Source organism: Egretta garzetta, unplaced genomic scaffold (assembly GCF_000687185.1).
Source record: "Egretta garzetta isolate BGI_Z169 unplaced genomic scaffold, ASM68718v1 scaffold156, whole genome shotgun sequence".
NCBI lineage: Eukaryota > Metazoa > Chordata > Aves > Pelecaniformes > Ardeidae > Egretta > Egretta garzetta.
Window position 1 is genome coordinate 2,475,932 of NW_009260125.1, and position 19,329 is coordinate 2,495,260.

Genomic DNA, 19,329 nt, shown 5'->3' on the forward strand with positions numbered 1-19,329 from the left:
TTGCTCCTTCAGTTGCTGATTAGCCGTATTTCTCAGAAGCAACCACTGAATCTCACAACCACTGTTTTCCCTCACCAACTAGAAATAGCAGTTCATTGATTACAGAGGATGACTTTGTTACTGAGATTTTTAAACTCCTGCAGTTTTACAACTCAAAATAAATTAAAAAAATCAACATAGTACTGCTCCTAAAACTGAACAAGACAAAAATTGTGCAAAAATAACAAAGATATGTACACATTTTTTCAGTCTGAAGAAATGTACAATAAAAACATAATTCAAAGAACATTTTAAAAATATAAACATTGCTTAAACTTTCCTAAGTTTCATACTGTTTCTGAAACTATACCGGTCAGTTAGCTCTGAAGTATAGCAAAACATAAATTATTACAAAATTAACACTATAAAAATTTATTTTAAGAATATTTCTAAACTTTTTTCAAAGGGTCTAGCCTTGTTTATAATTGCTTAAACATTTTTAGTCTTAAAATTTGCCTTAAGCCTTCTTTTTTTAAAAAAGAAAGTAGTAATAATCTCCCTATTTGCAGTCTCTCGCCTTTCCCCAAGATGTAAATAAACCAGCATATAAGTGCACTTTTAACACTGTAGAAATAAAAATTAACTCCTCTGTACTATTGTTCCAGTACCTAGTATTGGCTTCCCGATTATAAAATCTATATTTTATTAAAAAATTATTCAGTAATCCTATAAGAAACACTGTCAGTGCAATTCTATTAATGCAAGCCAATCTGCTCAGCTCCTGTCCTTGCGAACCCAAACTGCTCACGGAAGTTATCAAGTGCTGGGATCTGAAGGGTCTGGAAGTCCACCGAGATACGGGGTTTTTTCATGTTCAGCCCCTGATAACGTTAGTTACAGTTTGGTGCAGCAATCCTCTACGCGGTGATTGAAGTAGAGGTTCCTTAAGCGCCTGATCCCGGAAGAGGCTGAACACTCAGAATTCCCACTGAAATCGTTAAATGCCGTCGTTACAGAGCACCAGTCAGGATTAGTCCCTAAAGTTGCAGTGCCCCAGCTGTTTGCAAATTACTAAGAAATGCACTCAATTTTTATCCATAGGACAAGCTTAAATACAGAATTACTGTAATTTTTATTTAATGAAAAAATTTGGAGATCCTTTAAATAAATTCAAATCATGATCTGGATTTTTTTTTTTTGGAATGTCCGCCGTGTTCTGGTAAGGAAACAAAGGGAGCATTGCAACGCTAACAGCTTTAAAAGGCATGAAACATAACCAAGCAGAACGCACAGATCAGTGGCAAATACAAGTGAAAAACTAAACAAATCACTATTACAGTTTTCTGTAAATTTAATTCTCTTTAAAACCACAAATTCATAAAAGATTAAATCCATCTGCAGGACATAGAAAAGAAAAACCCTGTGGAGTAGGGCTGCTGAGAGCTAGAGATTATAGGCTGGTTCCTTTTCCTTGTTATGGAAGAGTCCTTATTCTACCAGTCCGGTTTGATGTCTTCTAAAAGAGAAACCAGAGGCAGGTTCAAAATCACAAAATGTCTTTCAGTACGTAACACTTCAATAGCATCTGTGTCTGACGGAACTCAAAGCAGGAGCTTATGTCAAGTACCTGAGCTAAATTCCCTCCCTGCTTACTGATTACATTAGACCTTGAAGAAAAGGAACTGCTTTGAGTAAACAGCGCTTTTCCCTCTGGGACCGTCTGATTTTAGTAAGCTTTGGTGGATCTCACGTTCATTAACTTGCTGTATCATTACAAATAAAGAGCAGCAATTAGATGACAGCTCTGAAGAATCTCTCCCTCTACACAGCACGTTCTCATGCCCAAGGAAACCCCACGCAGCACACACGTTGTCACCATCCCTTAATAAAATGATCTAGGTACTCGGTATTTAAAAACCACCACATACTGAGGTCTTGAAGTGTTAACATATTCAGGCACCTAAAAACACTATGAAGACAAAAACACTTGATTAGTTACAAACCTAGAACAAGGATAAAATCTGGACAAAACAAGCTTTTAATATGCAAGTTGTATTAACGGGCACAAATAATTAGACTGTAAAGCTACCATTCCATTAATGTTTGCTAAAAACCAAGTAGGTTTTGTAGGGGAAAGCAACAACAGTTGGAAAAGCAGGCACGCTTTTATGTATACAAGCCCCCATTCAGGTCTCAAATAGATGCAGCGACATTCAAATTAAATGTGAACTGAGAATAATGAGTTTAAGCTGACTGAGTTTAACGCAAGGGGAGAGAGCAGGCAGCCCACAGCAGCTATCCCCACAGCCACCGGTCCCCCACAGGCGTACCCAAAAGTACAGCGTACTTCAACAGACGTAGCAAATGGCCAAAAGACACCACTTGTGTGAAACAAAAACAACCACAGGGCACCTTTATCTCACACCTCGGTAATGGGAAGCACCCGATTATTGGTAGCAGGTGACTGCCGCAGCGCTGCCACATGCCCTCTCAGCTCCGCCTGGAGACCCTCGGGAGGCGAGCGGGGAAGCGAGCCTGCCCGCGGGACTGCACGCAGGCCATCCTGGGCTCAGCGAGACCGCAACGTCCCAAATGCCTCCTTCTCACCCAGTCACCCAAGCCCGTGCTGAGTTAAGGACTCCTCTCCCTTCTCTTGAGAAACAAGAGTCTTCTCTCTCCTCGCCCTCCCACTGCCCCAGCAGACAACCCCGGCAGGTCGCCTGGCCGGGCAGGACAGCCGAAAAAGTCCAGAGTAGCCGCTCTATTCTCACACTTAGCTTGACGGCTGCAATTCTTCTTCAAACTGCACGGCTGAAAGCCTCTTGTTCTGACCTGTATTTGTGAAAGCTTGCCTGCTTTTTCCAACTGTTAAACCCAGTGTGTAGCAGAGATTGTCTCTACCTACAGACCTTGCTTCACTTGGACTCCCTAGTTGTTGTGGTTATAACAACTCTAACATTAAAAACAAGAGAGCCCAGGTTCCCCCAGTAGTATCTTTACTGCCACAGCAGATACTTGCAGATCCACTTAATGAGACCTAATTAATAACACCTTCATAAAGAAGTATTATAGCACAGTTTAAGACTAAAATTTTATTTAGAGACTATTCACAGTTGCTAGATTGGAGATGAAAGCTGTCAACAAAGCAGCTCAGATTTATTTTGACAGTGACAAGCGTTCATTAGATAGATAATCATTATTCATGGTTCCAAACACTAAAATCCTGTGTCAGAGTTAAAAAAAAAAAAAAAGTTTAACAGAACTCAATAAATCTTGATTTTCTTTTGTACTTGTATTCTGAGCTCCATAGTCAACTACCAAACTGACAAAACCGTATTTTTAACAGCAAAGAGTTTGTGGGGCTTATAACAAGCAAGCATTTCTATTTCTGATGAAGTTACGGAGACAGGCAGCTGAAAAGCTCGGCAATAGCCTCTGTTTACATAAGGCTGCCACAACATTAATGTTTTGTACTGTTAGGTTTTCCCCAGGGGATCTAGGCAGCAGATCCCGACGAGCTCTGCTCCTCAGGTAGCGTGTGTATTTTATGCTAACGCAGGAGCAGGAGGTTAACGCAAAAACAGTTTTGCCCTTCAGAACAGCTTTATCCCATGTTTGTTACTGGCAGCTGGATGACAGGGCGTCACGCAGCAAAATGCCGGTTCTTAGGAGCACGAAGAAACTTTCCACTTTTTTTCCTCCAGAGTGGTTCGTCCATGTGTATGCTGCTTTGCATTCAGCACCGAAAAAAAAATAAAATCTACTCTTTGGCAGTTCACCTCAAGATGTGAGTGATTCAGAGTACTTTTAACGGAGATACAGTTGTGGGTTATCATTACTACGATCATTACTATTCTTTTGTTGTCTCTACACAGCAGAATCTAAGCAGCACAGCCATTTGGAATAACTGCTGCTGTATAATTTAGCCAGAATATGTAACAGAATTCTAAATTACTTATTTTCTTGCGTGTTGTACAGAACACAGTTGCACAGAGAAATCCTCTGGCATTTTTGTTTACTTGTGACTGCACCTTGCTGAGGTGGGAAACCTTTTCATACCAAGGATCTTGATAATGAATTCTTGACTCAACTTGGAGAGTCACCATATTAAAAAAATAAACTAGTCAGTCCTCCAGACAGATGAGGGTTGGATTGCAGGTCAAGAACCTGTCCTCACAAAAAAGCAGAGTTACAGAATTTAATATAATTATCTGACTAGCAGTCTGTGTGATAAACAGGCATGGTGGGAACGCTAAGGATTTCTCACCATCTAAGAAGAATTCAGATTCTGCTTAGCTTAGCTACGCTTTCAGATTAGTTTCTCTGAACAGTGAAGTGCCCTGTCTGCTCTGCCCTGCTTCTGTTCTCCCTTCGCTGCTTTCACTTCAGCCTATTTTTAAACACTGCCCCTTCCATGCCAGCCTGGGGACTCTGCTGCGCCATCTCGCTCAGCAGGGGAGGTTGGGCAGAAAAACCACATCAGCGTGGCTGGATCCTGCGCAGTTTCTGCTGCTGCCGAGTTTGTATCACCAAAGCAACAGCCGCTGAGCAGCACGTAAAGCAACCTGGGGCATATCACAGGTGGTGAAAACAAGCAGAAAACTTGTTATTCATAAATCTCAGAGGGAAAAAGAGCTGGGAAAAAATTAAGCGAGAGGAAAAATCTAATATTAGTTCAATGAAAGACGGCTTCTATAAAGAACTGTATTCATAAGGAAATTGTATTTTAAGGTTATACAGTAGAAAATATTTCAAAACTGCTTAGAGACTACTTAAGTACACTTTTTTTTAAAGCAACTTACTTGTCTGTTGTGTACGGGGTTTGATGTACTCGAAGGACTGGATTGTGACAAAGCTACACTGCTATTTTTTCCAATCTGAAAGACATTAATTGAGCAGTAGTGAGAGGCATATTTGTCAGCTGAACGCAGATGCTAGTAATGGCCTTCCCTTTCCTGGGTAAAGTGGCACTAATTGCTTTGCATTTGGAACACAAGTATTTCACTATTGGAAAAGATACACTTTTTCAGATAGAATCATAAATATCTCTCAGAGCCTGTATACTTTAAATAAACTCTTAAAAGGCACATAAATACTATTACAGGTCAGAAACAACACAAGAAACAGTTAACGGGGGAATACAGATTGTAACCCCCCACCTCAGACCCCAGAAATACTAGTAAAACCCAGACCGAAATCCTAGTTTCTGTAGTTCCTGGAGTCACTTGGTGAAGCTCATCAGCAATGATGGAGGGCCCAAGGTCACAGCCTCCTCCCCAGCAAACCTTCCCCACTCTTGGGAAGTTTAAAGCAAGCGGCCGATAACCGTAGCATGCCCTAAGTTATTCCATTTTCTTCCATATAGCGTCTTTGTTTATTATTACTCATTAAGCAAAGATTAACCAGAGGAATCAAACTCCAGAGGTTTCAATTTGCAATTGTATCAATTTACCGCATCATAGATTTTCCTTGGGAATGAATGCCAGTCGATAGTACGCATACAAACATTTTAGAAGTACTTAGTTAAAATATTGCAGCGTTCAATCTGCGTATTTCAGTGCTTGAGAGATAACAGCGCTCTGCGAGAGCAGTCTGTCTCCGCTGTTTCTACAGCCACCCATAAACACAGCGCAGGTATTTCTGTTGCGATACAAAGGGGGGGCAGCTGTTGAGTCAGAGGGGCAGCTCCTCAGGGGTTACGAGGCCGATAAAAATTAACCATGGCCACCTGCCTGCAGATGGCAGATGACTGGATTTTGAATAGTCATTTGCAAGGTCAATGGACTTAAAATAACGCCAACTTTAATCATTTGATGGAGAGGTAGCAAGGACCTGTCTTCTCAACAGTGAGAAATGCAGTTGCAAGTTCCTTACCGAATAGATGGGACTGTGGCATTGGCTGGCAGGGTTTTCACCAACATCATCGTTTTCTCCTTTCCCTTCTGCAACATCATTTGTTACTTTGCCCTTTCATGTATATAGTGAAAGGTAGCCTTTGTCTCCCTCTCCCTACCTGCCCTTTCTCACAGCGACTGTTTAAAACAGTGTTCTCTAGTCACATTCTATCCAGCAGACATGTTTGAAGTTTTTATTTACAGCCAAGTCTGAAGGCAGCTCCCATGGTGCACAAAGATTAAAAGGGCAGGCCTCTGCCTACCCTGTTCCCTTTGCCTTGTTTGGCCACAGCTGTTCTTCTCGAGGTAGTAATGTGCCATATCAAGCTTTTCTTCAATATACAAATCTTGACTAAAGATACAACCGTCTTGTAAAATCTTTCCTATGCGTTCAGAACATCATAACAAACCTTTCTCCTCTACATCCACCGTTATAATACTCATAAAGTCCTTTCACGATAAAATACGTCTCCATCTTTTAAATGGAAAAATGGCCACCTAGAAATGGGCTCGCTGAGATCCCAGCACGGTGAGAGGGAGTATTATGCCTCTTTAGGCTTCGTTTGTTCTGTGCATCCAGGGCCCCCAGCCTGGCTCCCGGCGCACGGCAAAGCCGGGAGCAGCCCATCCGGCAGCACGGCGCTCGGCCCCGAGCCGCTCTCCCACCCGCTCTGCGCCCAGAGCTGGGAGCGCAGCGCCCCGGGTCAGACGGGCAATTCCAGCTGACCCAGCAGTTGCAGCACTCCATGAAAAGAAGAAAGAAGAAACTTTCCCAGCTCTGCTGAGTCCTTAATGACGGGAACACCATTTCACAAGGATTTGGGTGAGGCCAGGACTTAAGTCCCTTTTTTTTCTTTTAAGAATAAAGTATAGCTCAAAACCCAATAGTTAACACTTTCAGTTGCTATCTACCCAGGCCAGAAAAAAACCCCAACCTGAGCCTGCCACCAGTCACTTGAGCTTTTTTGTGTTCTTAATTCTCTTAATTTAGTTTGCCCAGTTACATCAAGGAACAGGAGCAAGATTTTACGTAATACTGATTTTTTTTTGGATGGTATTTTTACTGTGATTGCATGTCTAGAACACAGCAAGTCAAAACAGCAGAGCTTAAAAGTGATTTAAAGTGTTGTATTCTCCAGAGTTTTAATATTCACATGTAGAGTACGTAATATTATTTGACCCATATGCTTAAGTGGGTACAAATTTCATTTATTTATAGCACAAATAAACAGTAGGAAATGCCTATTTCGTTATCTCATACAATTCAGTATCATTGTCACAAAGACGATTAGCTGCCAGCCGGACATCTGAGATACAATCAACTCCACTTCACCTCCTCTTTTTGATTACTAGTGTAGCTCCAAAGACCAGCAATGTAAGAGGAAAGTGTGATCAACTTTTACATATATACACACACAGATATGCATGTATACATATGTACGTGTATGCACCTGTACATGTATATAAAAACATTATGTCTAAAAATCTGTGTATTATTACACTCATTACATATATTTCACCTTTTACTTAATGGAAAAATTATTAGTATTACTCACATATGTACAAATATTCAGAAAAGCCCTCTAATTTGATTCTTTAGGGTTTATTTACTTCCATTACTGTGCAGTGTGCTGAAATACATCACAAACTGGAACAGGAATGTCCCACAGGAACAGATTTAATCACGAGGGGAGTCAGAATTTGAACTCAGACCCTCCTGCGTGTAAGACTTCCTCAGACTGCGCTAGCTGCAGGTACAGTCTATGTACTGTGAAAAGAGGATACAATCCATTTCCTACTACCAAGGTTTGTACCGTAATAACAGTTTGTACTTACTTTTTCCTCCCACGTGAGACAGTATATCTCAGGGCAATTTAAATCTTTTGGGGCACAAACGTATTTAAAAAAATCAGGCATGTGACAGAATGAAGAATTTACAGCATCCTCCACTGACTTCAGTGACTTAAAGATTAGTTCTGATTGCAGGACACATTTAAAAGGCTTAAGGCAGAAAGACAATGCCACTACCCGTTTTTAAAAGCCAAACAAGTAATCTCAGTTGCACCTCTGCTGGGAGTAGGGAAGAGAAAATACACCTGCTAAGCCATTCTTTGAGACCTTCATTCTGCCTGCTACAACAGTTTTAGAATTTGTTTATTCCCTTCTTCCACTCCCATTTCTGTCAGCTATTACCTATGGATTGCCTTGCCCGTGATCTTACCCTCCTCATTTCCAAATTCCATTTTATGTGCAATATCCTTAGGAAATGAGAGTTTCACAGCAGTTCAGAAACAAACAAAAAATTCTCCTAAGCTACCTTCTCTAGATTTTCTGAGGTAGTCTATTTTCTATGGTTTCATCTTCCAGAGGCCAGGGCCAAGCTTTTTTTTTCCTGTGCACTGCACAGCACTGGACACAGTAGCAGAATGAAACAACAGATCATTCTGAAGATTGTATTGGCAGTTTTTCCACCAAATTTTACTTCACATATATTTCTGTCCTGATACAGCATCACTGAAAGAGAAGTCAAAGCTCTGTTGCTACTGACGATGAAGTAAGAGTGTGTAACCTTATCTGTTGCACTGACTTCAATATTCTGAACACATGCACACTAAAAAAGAGAAGCACATGTGCACTAAAGGACATCTGGTTAAGATCTTAATTTCTTAATTTTTCCAGTTTCCAACAGGAAACAGCATCTGAGGTCAGGCATCCTAGATTCTCCCCGCAGGGAAAGATGCAAGCATTTTAAATAAGAGAAATGAGGAGACTTTCATAGCATTAAAAGATGAATCAGCAACAAGTTTGAGAAAAGAAACAAACAGAAATGCTGACTCTTATCTTCCTGTTTTAATGACGCAATTTATTTCAGAGATGAGAATTAAGATCCGAAATTAATTTCTAAAAATTATGTATCCATTCTGGAGATTCAATTTTACTTTCAAAGATACAAATGGCTTTTTTTTATTAACTGAATAAAAAAACCTCATAAAATATTTTTTAAAAGTATATATATATTTTTAACTCTCAAAGCATCTTTCTATGATTGGTACAAAACAAATACAAATATGTTTCTGTATTAACCTAGAAAGTAAGTTGTGTGATGAAAAACAACCTGAAGCAAATACAGTATTTTCATAACGCATGAAATATTTCAAGTAAGTCAATCATGACCTGCAAAAAAAAAACTGGAAGAGTCCCTTACCTGCCGAGAGATGGAGCTGCTTGTAGGATCTGGCACCGCAGAAATAAGGTTGGCAGTGCTTTTTCTATGAACACTATTCATACCAGGCATTTTAGTGATTTTACAGGCTTTGCTACTAGAACTAGAGTTTTTACGTTTTTTTCCTTCTGATTTGTCGAAAGAAAGGGGTAGAGAAGACACTGCATTATGTGCTCCCAGGGAGTGGTCCCCTGAGTGGTGCACAAGAGAAGATACAGACAGATTAGAAGAGTCAATACTGCTTACTACCATGCTCATGTGTTTCACTGAGTCTGTTGAACTACTTGACAATGAAGTCCGTCCTGAGGGCTCCGATTTGGCACTGAGTGGGCTTGTTCCGTTATTTGTATTGTGCACAGACATACTGTTATAGGAGGATGTAGCCTGATAGGAGTTCAAAGTTGAACTGGGGTTCAGGACACAGTTCTTTTTGTGGGACCCTGAAAATGAAGACGAGGAAGATGTCTGCAAAGATAATGAGGATGATGATGACGACGATGACGACGACTGCGGCTTTTTCTTTTTGTTACTTGAAGACTCATCACTCCGAGATGACAGGTCTTTCACTTTTGAGGATTTGCTGGTTTTTGTTTTGGATGGCTTGTGGGATGGGGAAGGGATGACTGCTGGCACTGGTGACACAGCTGATGGCGCCTTAAAAGTTGAGTCCATGATACTTGGGCTTGCAGCCATATGAGGAAAAGCTGTAGTGTGTGACATAATGGAATTTGTATCTGATGTTGTCACAAAGGCTGCATTCGATAACATGGCTGATGTCATTATGTAAGAAGAAGAAGTGATTCTTGAACTGATAGGTGTTGAAGGAATATACACTGCACTGGGGTTGCTGAAAGGCTGCAAGACTGATGCTGGAAAAGGAGTGGAGACATGTGCTGCTGGAGAAGGCATGGGACTATCTGCCGCAGGAGGAATTTTCCTAAATCGAGAAAGGGGGGAAAAAAAAAAGTTTTAGATACATAAAAAATTCCATCCTAACAATGCAGATAGGATATGACTTCTGGGAAGGACCAACTCATAAAAAAGGCAAACTTAGTTCATTCTAATTTTGACTCCTATTCTACCAATCACTTCTATTTTAATATTCACAGTTCAAAATCAGCCCTGCATCGTACAACAGCTTAAAAATGCTTTTACTTCTGATTTTTTTCCCTCTTTTTAAACTTGCAGTTCCATTATGAGGTTCTTTGGGATTTAGTACAAACAGCAAAACCCCAAACCATGTGTGTTTTAATATTGTAGGGATTCGGGAAAGCTGGGTCATGAAGTATATTTTCCTAAAAATTAATTTTGAAATGAGGCACAGTAAATCTCTGAAGGCAGCGGAGCCCTAACAGAAGATGACGAGGTGAAGAACTATGCAGCATTATTTTCCCTATAAAATTCTGTCACTGCACATGAGCCCTAAACTGTGTAACTCAGTTAAACCAAAACTGAGCTCCACTTCAGCACAAGTGCCCCATGTAGCAACGAAGTGCACAGTGTTACAATTTTATCACTTTATTACAAATTTAATTTCCTTTTTTCCTCTCCTATTTTACCAAACAATTAAAAAATTGAAATCAAATGCCTGATGGTGGGATCTATAAACATTCTAGTCACCATGTTTCACTCATTGCATATGTTTTGCTTGAAAGTTCAAGTTGTGGAACAGTTTCAGTATCAACCTAAACTCAGAGGTTAGATTTGATGAGAGTAGTAAATGAGCCAGTCTGGGGGTTTGGGAAGCCCTTAATCACTGAGCTTAAAGAGGAAAGCTCATCCCTTTCCCAATGCAGTGCTATTCCCAACAGCTCATTTGAGAGCTGGTTAGACAGGATTAACTAGGTAAGCTATTGAATAATTTCACTGATACTGAAAAATTGACAGAGTATTAGACAATGCTTGGTAAACTTCATAACTAGTTGACTACTATTCTGAGAATAACATCTAATGATATTACCTGTGAAATTAGTAGAATGTATTCAACTTCCTTTCTATTCAGCCACCCTCTTCTATTATTTTATCTAGTCCAGTGTTAACGAAGAACCAGACTTCCATAATGTCTCTTGGAAAATTATCACGTCAGCTTTTATCATTATTTAGACCAAAATTTAATTCACAGTTTAATCCTGTTTCTCTTTGTTAAAAAGCTGTACCTCACCATAACTCTGCCCTTGTTATCCTCACTACTGACACCTTTTTATTTTTTAAAGGCTTACTCTTGCCCTCAAAAAAGTATGATAAAAGAGCAGCATTGGGTGTGTTGTTTTATCATAAATCAAATCCTAATTACAAGCGTCCTCTCCTGGTATTCTTCCTATGGAGACTGTCAGGCAGAACACTGTTTATGGCACAATTACATAAGGGATTATATACCGTCCATGCAGCCAGAAGGGAGGAAGTCCTACTGCCTGTAACTTGCTACAGGAACAAAGCTGCTTATCAGATCCATTCCTAAGTTTATTTTTAAAGAAGGGCAAATAATTCTTACCCACCTTTGTAAAGTACTTTGAGAACTAGGGATAAAAAGTACCTTGTAAATGTAAATATTGTTCTCAAAATACGGCCTTGCATCCCTTTACCCTTTGTCTCAGCTGGATGAACCACAGCTACAGAGCTGCACTAGCACTGGTTTTAAAATAACAGCTTTACACATACCCCTGCTTGGGGAAGACAGGAAAAAATCAGTCCAGAGGAGGGTTGAGGACAATAGAGGAATACAATAAGGGTTAAGCACTGTGAGCTTCCTGTGTTATACAGACAAGTAAGTACGGATGGAATTCATTAAAATATTAGAGATTACATAAACAGCTAGAATTTGGGAAAACATTTACAATTGGATTTAGTGGGAGCAGGATGAGGCCTGTTTATTTCTTGTATGGTATGACTACTATAGAGGTTATTTTTGTTTTTCATGATAGTAGTGGTACTAGTGACACATTTTCTCAGATGCCCGAGTATCTTTTCTCCTGGCAAAGTAAGCCAATAGATAACAAGTTTTAATCTTCCTATTTCAGGGAACCAAATGAGTTTTATTTGTGGAAGGCAACAGACACTACTTAACAGCCAAATTTACGAAGTAGAAGAGAGGAACCCTTTGCAGATCAAGCGTGATCTGTCTCTAAACAGACATGAAACTGGCCCTTTTGCGGCAAACCCAACCATTTCCAAACTATGTCTCCCAGCACAGTAGCACTGTTACCATCAAGTTACCAGGTTAGTCAGACAAGCCAAGCTTTAGTGTTTCAAAAATGTATTTAAATAAAAATCAAACCTTGTTTATCTAATGGCTGGCATCCAATGAATATAACACAGTCCTGATAATAAACAGTGACATGAAACACTGCACTTTAGTGTCATTACATTGGAAGAAGAATGTATATTCTGTAGCAGAATACCCCCAGAAAATCAATCCTATTTGCAGATGCTGTGAGCTTTTCAAATACTTATTTTTTTAAAAGAATTAGCATATTTTTTAGAAGTGCAGTCTATTTTAATGTATCTGTGTAGCCAAAGCCTATAGTGCTTGGAACCTGCATAAGTGATATAGAGGTGCTTCAATAGTGAGTAATAATCAGAATTTTAAGACCCCAAAGCCAGTACGGAAACCATGGACTAAAAAACTGCATACAGAGTTCCTTATCTTACAGACCAAAGTCTGAATGGGTGATATGGGTGCATGATACAGGTATAAAAATCTAAGCAAAATCTAACCTGTGTGTTATAAAACGATATATCAAAACGTATCTCCAACCCAGAAAACACTGAGTTTTAATACTTTTAAGTAATGTTAACAGAACTGCTGAATTATTCCTCCCCAGATACAGAGGGACTAAAAAAAGTCCTAAATCTGGCAGAAATTTACATCAGAATAGGAGATTCTGTTGTGCTGCATATTCCTTAACAGAAAAGCGAAAATTGTACTCATATCACCACTATGCCTTAATACAGAGGTAATTTTACAATCATGTCCCATGGAGTGTTTAATTTAGAAGTTTTACAGAATTAAAAATGTTAAACTACCCACCACATGTAAAAGTCCCACTTACTTCCACATCTGAGAGTTCAAGTGTTTTTCTACCATGGAGTTTAGTGCGAATCGAAAATGGTCCCATCTTCTGTCAAAGACATAGTACCCTCTTCCCATTAAGCGACTGCCATATGAACAAAACTGAAAGAAACCATATTTACATGTTATTTATGAAAAAATATTTCTACATTATAAAATAATTACAATTTATAGATCAAGGAACACCTTTGTAGTTTGTATCATGCATCTAAGACCTTAAAAAAGTGTTTTTCACTATCTGCAGCATAAATACTTTTTGTATGATACATGAAATATGTGCATAATGTTTCAGCTTCATGAAAAGTGTACTTCATACTTCACTAACAAGTCAGTTTACTATCAGGTACCTATGTGTGATGGGGAAAGAATATAAGTGTTGAGGTACTGCTAAGGAAGACATTCTGGCTAATAATACTCTTACTGCCTCAGAATGACAGTTACACCCTTCTGTGCACATTAAATCTTTTAATTGTGTAACAGGAATAAAACCGAAGAGGAAAAAGATGCAATGGGAGCATCCCTAGTATCTATTTAATAAACAAACAAACCAGTGACAGTAAAAACAATCAGTTTAAGTAAAAAAATAAATTATCGTCCATAGCACCTGTGCTACAACAGAGCATCGGATACACTCTTCACAGTGTATGAAAATCACCTAGAGGAGTAGTAAATATTTTGAGAAATCTGCGGAGCTTGGGAATATTTGCACCGCTTCCTCTGGAGAACTTCCTGAAAAGTCCTACTACACTGAAATGGTATGATCAGGAATCTACCCTTTCTTCAGTTCAGTCTTACTGATCTCACGTTAGGTAGAGAACTGCCGCAACACCTATTTGTGGGAGAGAAACCTGTTATAAATCATCTTCAGAAAACAAGACAACTCTCCATCATGCAGGGACCAAGCCACACAAATTCTGGCTGAGAGTAGAAGCTACTGATGCAGTAGAAAAGCATCCATTTAAAGTACTTTTCAGCTTAATGGACAGCGAGTGGTGGCTCTAACAAGTTAATTAAAACCACCACCTAAGTTGATAAACTGGCCTCACCCCCCAGTGATGCAGATGAGTTACCACTAAGAGGTAGTTTAAGAAGCTACTGCCTTTTCCCCATCAATTACTACCACCTAGCTGGAAGAGGGACTGTGTAAGGAGAACAGTCCACCTCAGTATGAAATGTAGCAAGTTAGCACGAACTGTGCCAAAGGCAATTTACACCATCCTTTCTGACTTCACGTCGATATGGACTAAGAACAGTTGCGCTATCAGTAACTGCTTCAGTTGAGAGATGTTAAGATTTCAAAGAACAGATGAGTCACTGGGATCTGCCTTGAAACAGAATGAGGATCCTAAACCAAAACGGCTACTGACAGCCATGCCTCACTGAAGATGCCTGTATGAGAACTGGCTGCACTTATTTTTTAAATTGTGTGGACGCGCATGCAGTGAGACTTCAGTTTTTAATTCACAAAGAAGCAGCCAGCAAAAATGAAGTAGAATACAAGAGTACCAAGGAAGCAGGAGGTTACTGTGTATCATAGCACTATATGGACTATAATAATTCTTATTTTCTGTGTAAGAACCAAATACAGGATTTCATCTGACAGTCATTTTATGTTCAACTCACACTTTTACCTGGTGTCTGACAGTAAAAAGCTCTCCTTTGCTCTAGGGAATATAGACAATGCTACAGTTATTGCAGTGTTCGTTTTATTATGCATACCATATGGAAAACACCTAAGTGAAGTCTTCATTAATTTTACTCTTTGGCTCAATTTTGATGAGAACCAACTGCTTAGAAGTCCAAAAGTTCTCTCACTGCTTCTTGTTTTGTACTGTGTAAACAAATTCACACTGCAGAGATAATGCCACAAGGCAGCTCTTACCACTTACAATGAAATTTCTCACTGACATGGGAGAAAGACGAAAACAACTGTCAGAGAAGGACATACTTAAGCCACCGCCAGAGCAGATGGGCAATACCATGCTCTAGACTTCCCATTTTTAGATGAATGAAGCAATAGCTTCTAAGTCCATGTGCACTGACATAAATGATATTTAATTACTGCTTCAAACCAGACAAAAATCAGCGAAGCTCTGTAATAGCCCTTTGCTGCCATATGGTTTTCAGAACTATAAGCGATTACAAGGTACAGTTTCGTAAGAACTAAGACAACAAAGATTATCTGTTCATACCACATTTAAAACAATACAACTTTTCTCATTTTAGCAGAATTACACCCGACTTGCAGTCTACTGAGAGAAAAATCTGAAACTAGAACCTCTGATTTTCTGCTGCTCATCCTGTCCTGCAACCTAGCAATGTTTGTCACGTGCACTGACCAGTCTTCTCCTACGTTATCCCATCCATACCATTTTCTGTCAAATGTATCTGTTCTTTTTAGAATACAGTTTTCAGAATGTAAGATCCTCATTCCTTACATTTTTACTAAATTACTTTTTTTTTCCTCCCCTCTCCTATTACGTAAGAATAACAGCAAGACATGCCAGAGACAGACACATACCCCAAGAGGTCTGGGATGGTGTCCAGAAAAGTGACAGTCTAGTTTCTCAGATTCTTCAGCTCCATCCGCTTCTCCTTCATCACTGGACAATCTGCTCGTTAAATCTCCTCCCATGGAAGGCAGTGGCAGTTCTGGTACGTACGCACTGTGGTTTGAAGAACTGTTGCTGTTTATGCTATTTGCAGATGACGGTCTAGAAGGAGAATATACATTTAAATAATCAGCGTTCAAAGGCTCTGCAAACCTACCTGCCGGAGTCAAGCATCAAAGTAAATTGTAGCAGAAATGATCATATAAAGAAGGACAGTAAGATACAGGATAGCTGACATCTGGTCTTTTCAGAAATATATCATGAGTTAACATCAAGGTAACATTAGCAGAAACACCTTTGTATTGCCTGAGATTTTAAATTTGCCAGGAGGTTGAGTTTAAGATCTTGAGAGAGGCAAAGTGTATTAAAAATGCAAATAAAAATCAGATGTGTAAAATCTTACACTGCACCATTACTCTGCTACTTGATTGATCCCAAGGGTCCAGTTATGAAATTTCATTTCATACCAAATACCACTGAAATTAGTGTACTAGATACAGTAAGAATGTTTAGCTGACACCCTCTACAGCTAAGTTAGTAAGCGAAGTAACTGGCAGGCCCTCCTGCAGCATGTGGGTTTTCTTTACCTTTGTCTAAAATCCAGTAAACCAAAGTGGGAATGCCTTTGCGCCACAGGGCACAATGGTGCCTTGCCTTTCAAAAGTAGCTTGGAAACAAATCACATTAGAAGTGAGGGTGAAAAGGATTCTCAGCTACGGTCTGTACAACCAAGTACACATGTGGACCTCTGAGGTTGGAAGAGGTGTCCACATTGAGATGATCTTCAGCCTCATGAATTTATGCTATCAGCACACAGTGGTCACTGAGACTGTGGACAGGTGCCCTCTTCTGAACCAAACAGGGATTGCTCAACAATGTCCATCAGCTAGACATAACTGCTGCAGTTGCTGTTGGAAGGGGTATATTGTGCGAGTGCCCCTTAGCCCGCAGGAAAAATTGACCAAGCAAGCTCTGCCTCAGCAGAGCAGGGAGCACTCCCATAAACTCTTCCAGCAGCAGAGCTGCTGGCTCCCAGCAGAATGGTAGCAAGGCTTTCCTCTGGCACAGCTGCTTGCAAAAACAGACAGGACGACAGAACAGAGGCACTGCAGCAGAAACAGAAGCGCAGATTGTACAAACACAACATATGACTAAAAGCCTCCTCCTCATGTACCACTGCCTTTGCAATGTCTTCAGCTGACTCTCACTGAATCGCATTCCAGTTTCGTTTCTTTGACTGTAACACCTATTAAAAACAATGTCTGCCTGTACCTCCGTGCTCCTCTCTATGTAAGGACTGTGTAAGGTCACTCCTTTCACAAGAATTATGCAGACTTTTCACCACTTCATTTATTTATGGGTATTCTTTCACTGTCCTTTCACTCAAACCCTGTAAGACCCACCTCTGTCGCTGTACGAATAAAATTTCATTACAGCTTGATGAACACACAAAAAACATTAGAAATGGCCGTCTCTGTAAGACTTGAGATAGCAAATACAACAGATCTCTTTCTAATAGGGGCTATCTTAGTACAAAAGCCCCAAAACGGGCACTCAATCCTGACCAAGGCTTCTGCAAAAAAAAGAAATGTGGGAAAAAAAATTAACAGTCAGCTAATTTAGTTCCATCTACTCCAGCCAAAACTAGTACCAAAAAAAACCCCCAGGCAGCAAAACAAAACATATGGAGAGTTTACCAGAAGATAAGTAGAATTCTGTAGATCCAATACATCATACTAGTTTTTCTAAAGGGATGTCTTTAGAAGTTTGCATTGCCTGACTGAAGACAGCTTTTGTCCTTTACAAGAAAAATCTTCAAAATGAGGAGAGACATGCTATGAACAGTTTAAAATCAATAGTTTTAGGAACTAGCTTCTTACATTGTCATTACAGTAAATTACACCTTTTTTTTTTTTTTACAAGGCATTCCATTGATGTAATTGGTGAAGTATTTGCAGAGAAAAATTCTACATAAATGTACAGAATTTCACCACAAGTACCTACCCTGATTCATGTGAATAGACTTTTCTTCCTAAAAGTGTCAGAATGACTCAAATGTAAACTTTCCTAACTATTACTGACCATTTTAGTAAAAAAATGCAGTCAGTCTGAGATTCCGATCAGAGGGTGGACACGACTCCTCACCCCATTCCCAATCAGACCACAGCTACCATGGACAGATTTAGGTTAATATAAACACACTCTTCTACTGCCAAGAGAAACTGTTCTATTAGTATGTTTTATCATGCAGTAGCCTAAAGAAATATCAAATCCTTACAAAAAAAGCTGTACGAAAGACTATGACACTTCTTACAGCACCTTCAGAATGCAACATTCTACACTGGAGAACTGCTTACCTTGGAAGTACAGAATTTGGTGGTCTAGATTTTGCAGGAGATGTTACTTTAGATTCTTGCCCAGAGGTTGCTGAAGATCCTGACAGAGAGTCTTGTGCTGGTGTGGGCTGGCTCTGATAGCTTTCCCTTGCAGATGGTGGATGCTCTTTGTCTTTTGCAACTTCTTTTTCCCTGGATCGAGCTTTGTGTTCAGCTAGAAGGATGTCAAACTGTTTTTTACGGCCTGGAACTGCTCGTCGATGATTAAGTGAATGAGTCTAAAAATAGGGTGGTTAAAAAGCATTTGTGTGTGCATGACATTGTTTATGAGTCCTCTATACTTCCGATACACCACAACTCTAAAAGATAAAATCTACTTCAAACAACTTTAGCCACAGTTATGGAAATAAAGCCGTTATTCCACGTTATCTTTGATAATTTATGAAGTAATTCTTAAGAAATGCCAACATCAAGGCTAAGATTACTTCTTGCAACAATTTTCATGTAATAGAATATATTGACTTACCTTTTCCAAAACAAAATATAATTCCAATAATTTTAAAATATTAAGAAGTAACATCATTGTAGCTCTTAACTTACAATGAAAAATTGATTTCACTGGATTGAAAAATGTGCATACAGTTTAAAGCAAATTTAACCAATCATCTCTACTGACAAGCAGCACATACACATACAAACTTTCATTATAAATGTCTTACATTGCTGCTACTTTTTGACATGAGGCTTGTTACTATCACAAAGGCAGCCTCCAAGTAATATATTATACAAAAATCATGTTACTTTTTTGCTAAAAATTGACTATACTGTTGCACACATGAACCAAAAAGGAGCATATAAAATAACACTTGTGCTTCTACATGAAACGTTAATGCTTTTTGCATAACAAAATGACAAGAAAAAAAAAAATCTTTTTAGAAGTATCAGTGGAATAATGCAGATGCTCTGATTCAAAGAAACAGAATTACTCAAAAGAATTACCTGAAGACAGCGTCTGAATACCATACCCATTGTCTGTAAGACAGGAGCAGGTATGACCTCTCAAACTACTGTGGTAGGATTTAAACTATAACAAAGCATCTGATATTTTATCTTCTAAGAAAAATACCTTGCAGGTGAGCGATCTTGTGCAAGGTTTCTTTGTTTCAGGATCCAGTACTCCACAGTGTTTATTTTGTTCAAATTCTCTTTCTGTTTG

The 19,329-nt window shown here is 39.3% G+C and overlaps 1 protein-coding gene across 11 annotated transcripts in view; it reads right to left on the reverse strand.

Moving 5' to 3' along the window:
* Window positions 1-19,329, reverse strand: part of ATXN7L1 (ataxin 7 like 1) — a 124,086-nt gene that overhangs the window by 4,040 nt on the left and 100,717 nt on the right. For 9 of the 11 annotated variants that reach the window (XR_004842349.1, XR_004842348.1, XM_035896841.1 and 6 more), the window contains 6 exons: window positions 19,240-19,322; window positions 18,135-18,391; window positions 15,687-15,879; window positions 13,146-13,267; window positions 9,079-10,033; window positions 4,782-4,856 (listed from right to left, as the gene is read on the reverse strand). Coding sequence is in view for 9 of the 11 variants with exons in the window: in XM_035896841.1 (XP_035752734.1) it covers window positions 4,782-4,856; window positions 9,079-10,033; window positions 13,146-13,267; window positions 15,687-15,879; window positions 18,135-18,391; window positions 19,240-19,322 (1,685 nt within the window). In the remaining 2 variants the exon portion in view is untranslated. Of the gene's footprint in view, window positions 1-6; window positions 1,949-4,781; window positions 4,857-9,078; window positions 10,034-13,145; window positions 13,268-15,686; window positions 15,880-18,134; window positions 18,392-19,239; window positions 19,323-19,329 lie in introns of those variants that run through there. The other 2 variants (XM_009641389.2, XM_035896840.1) reach the window with 2 other exon arrangements.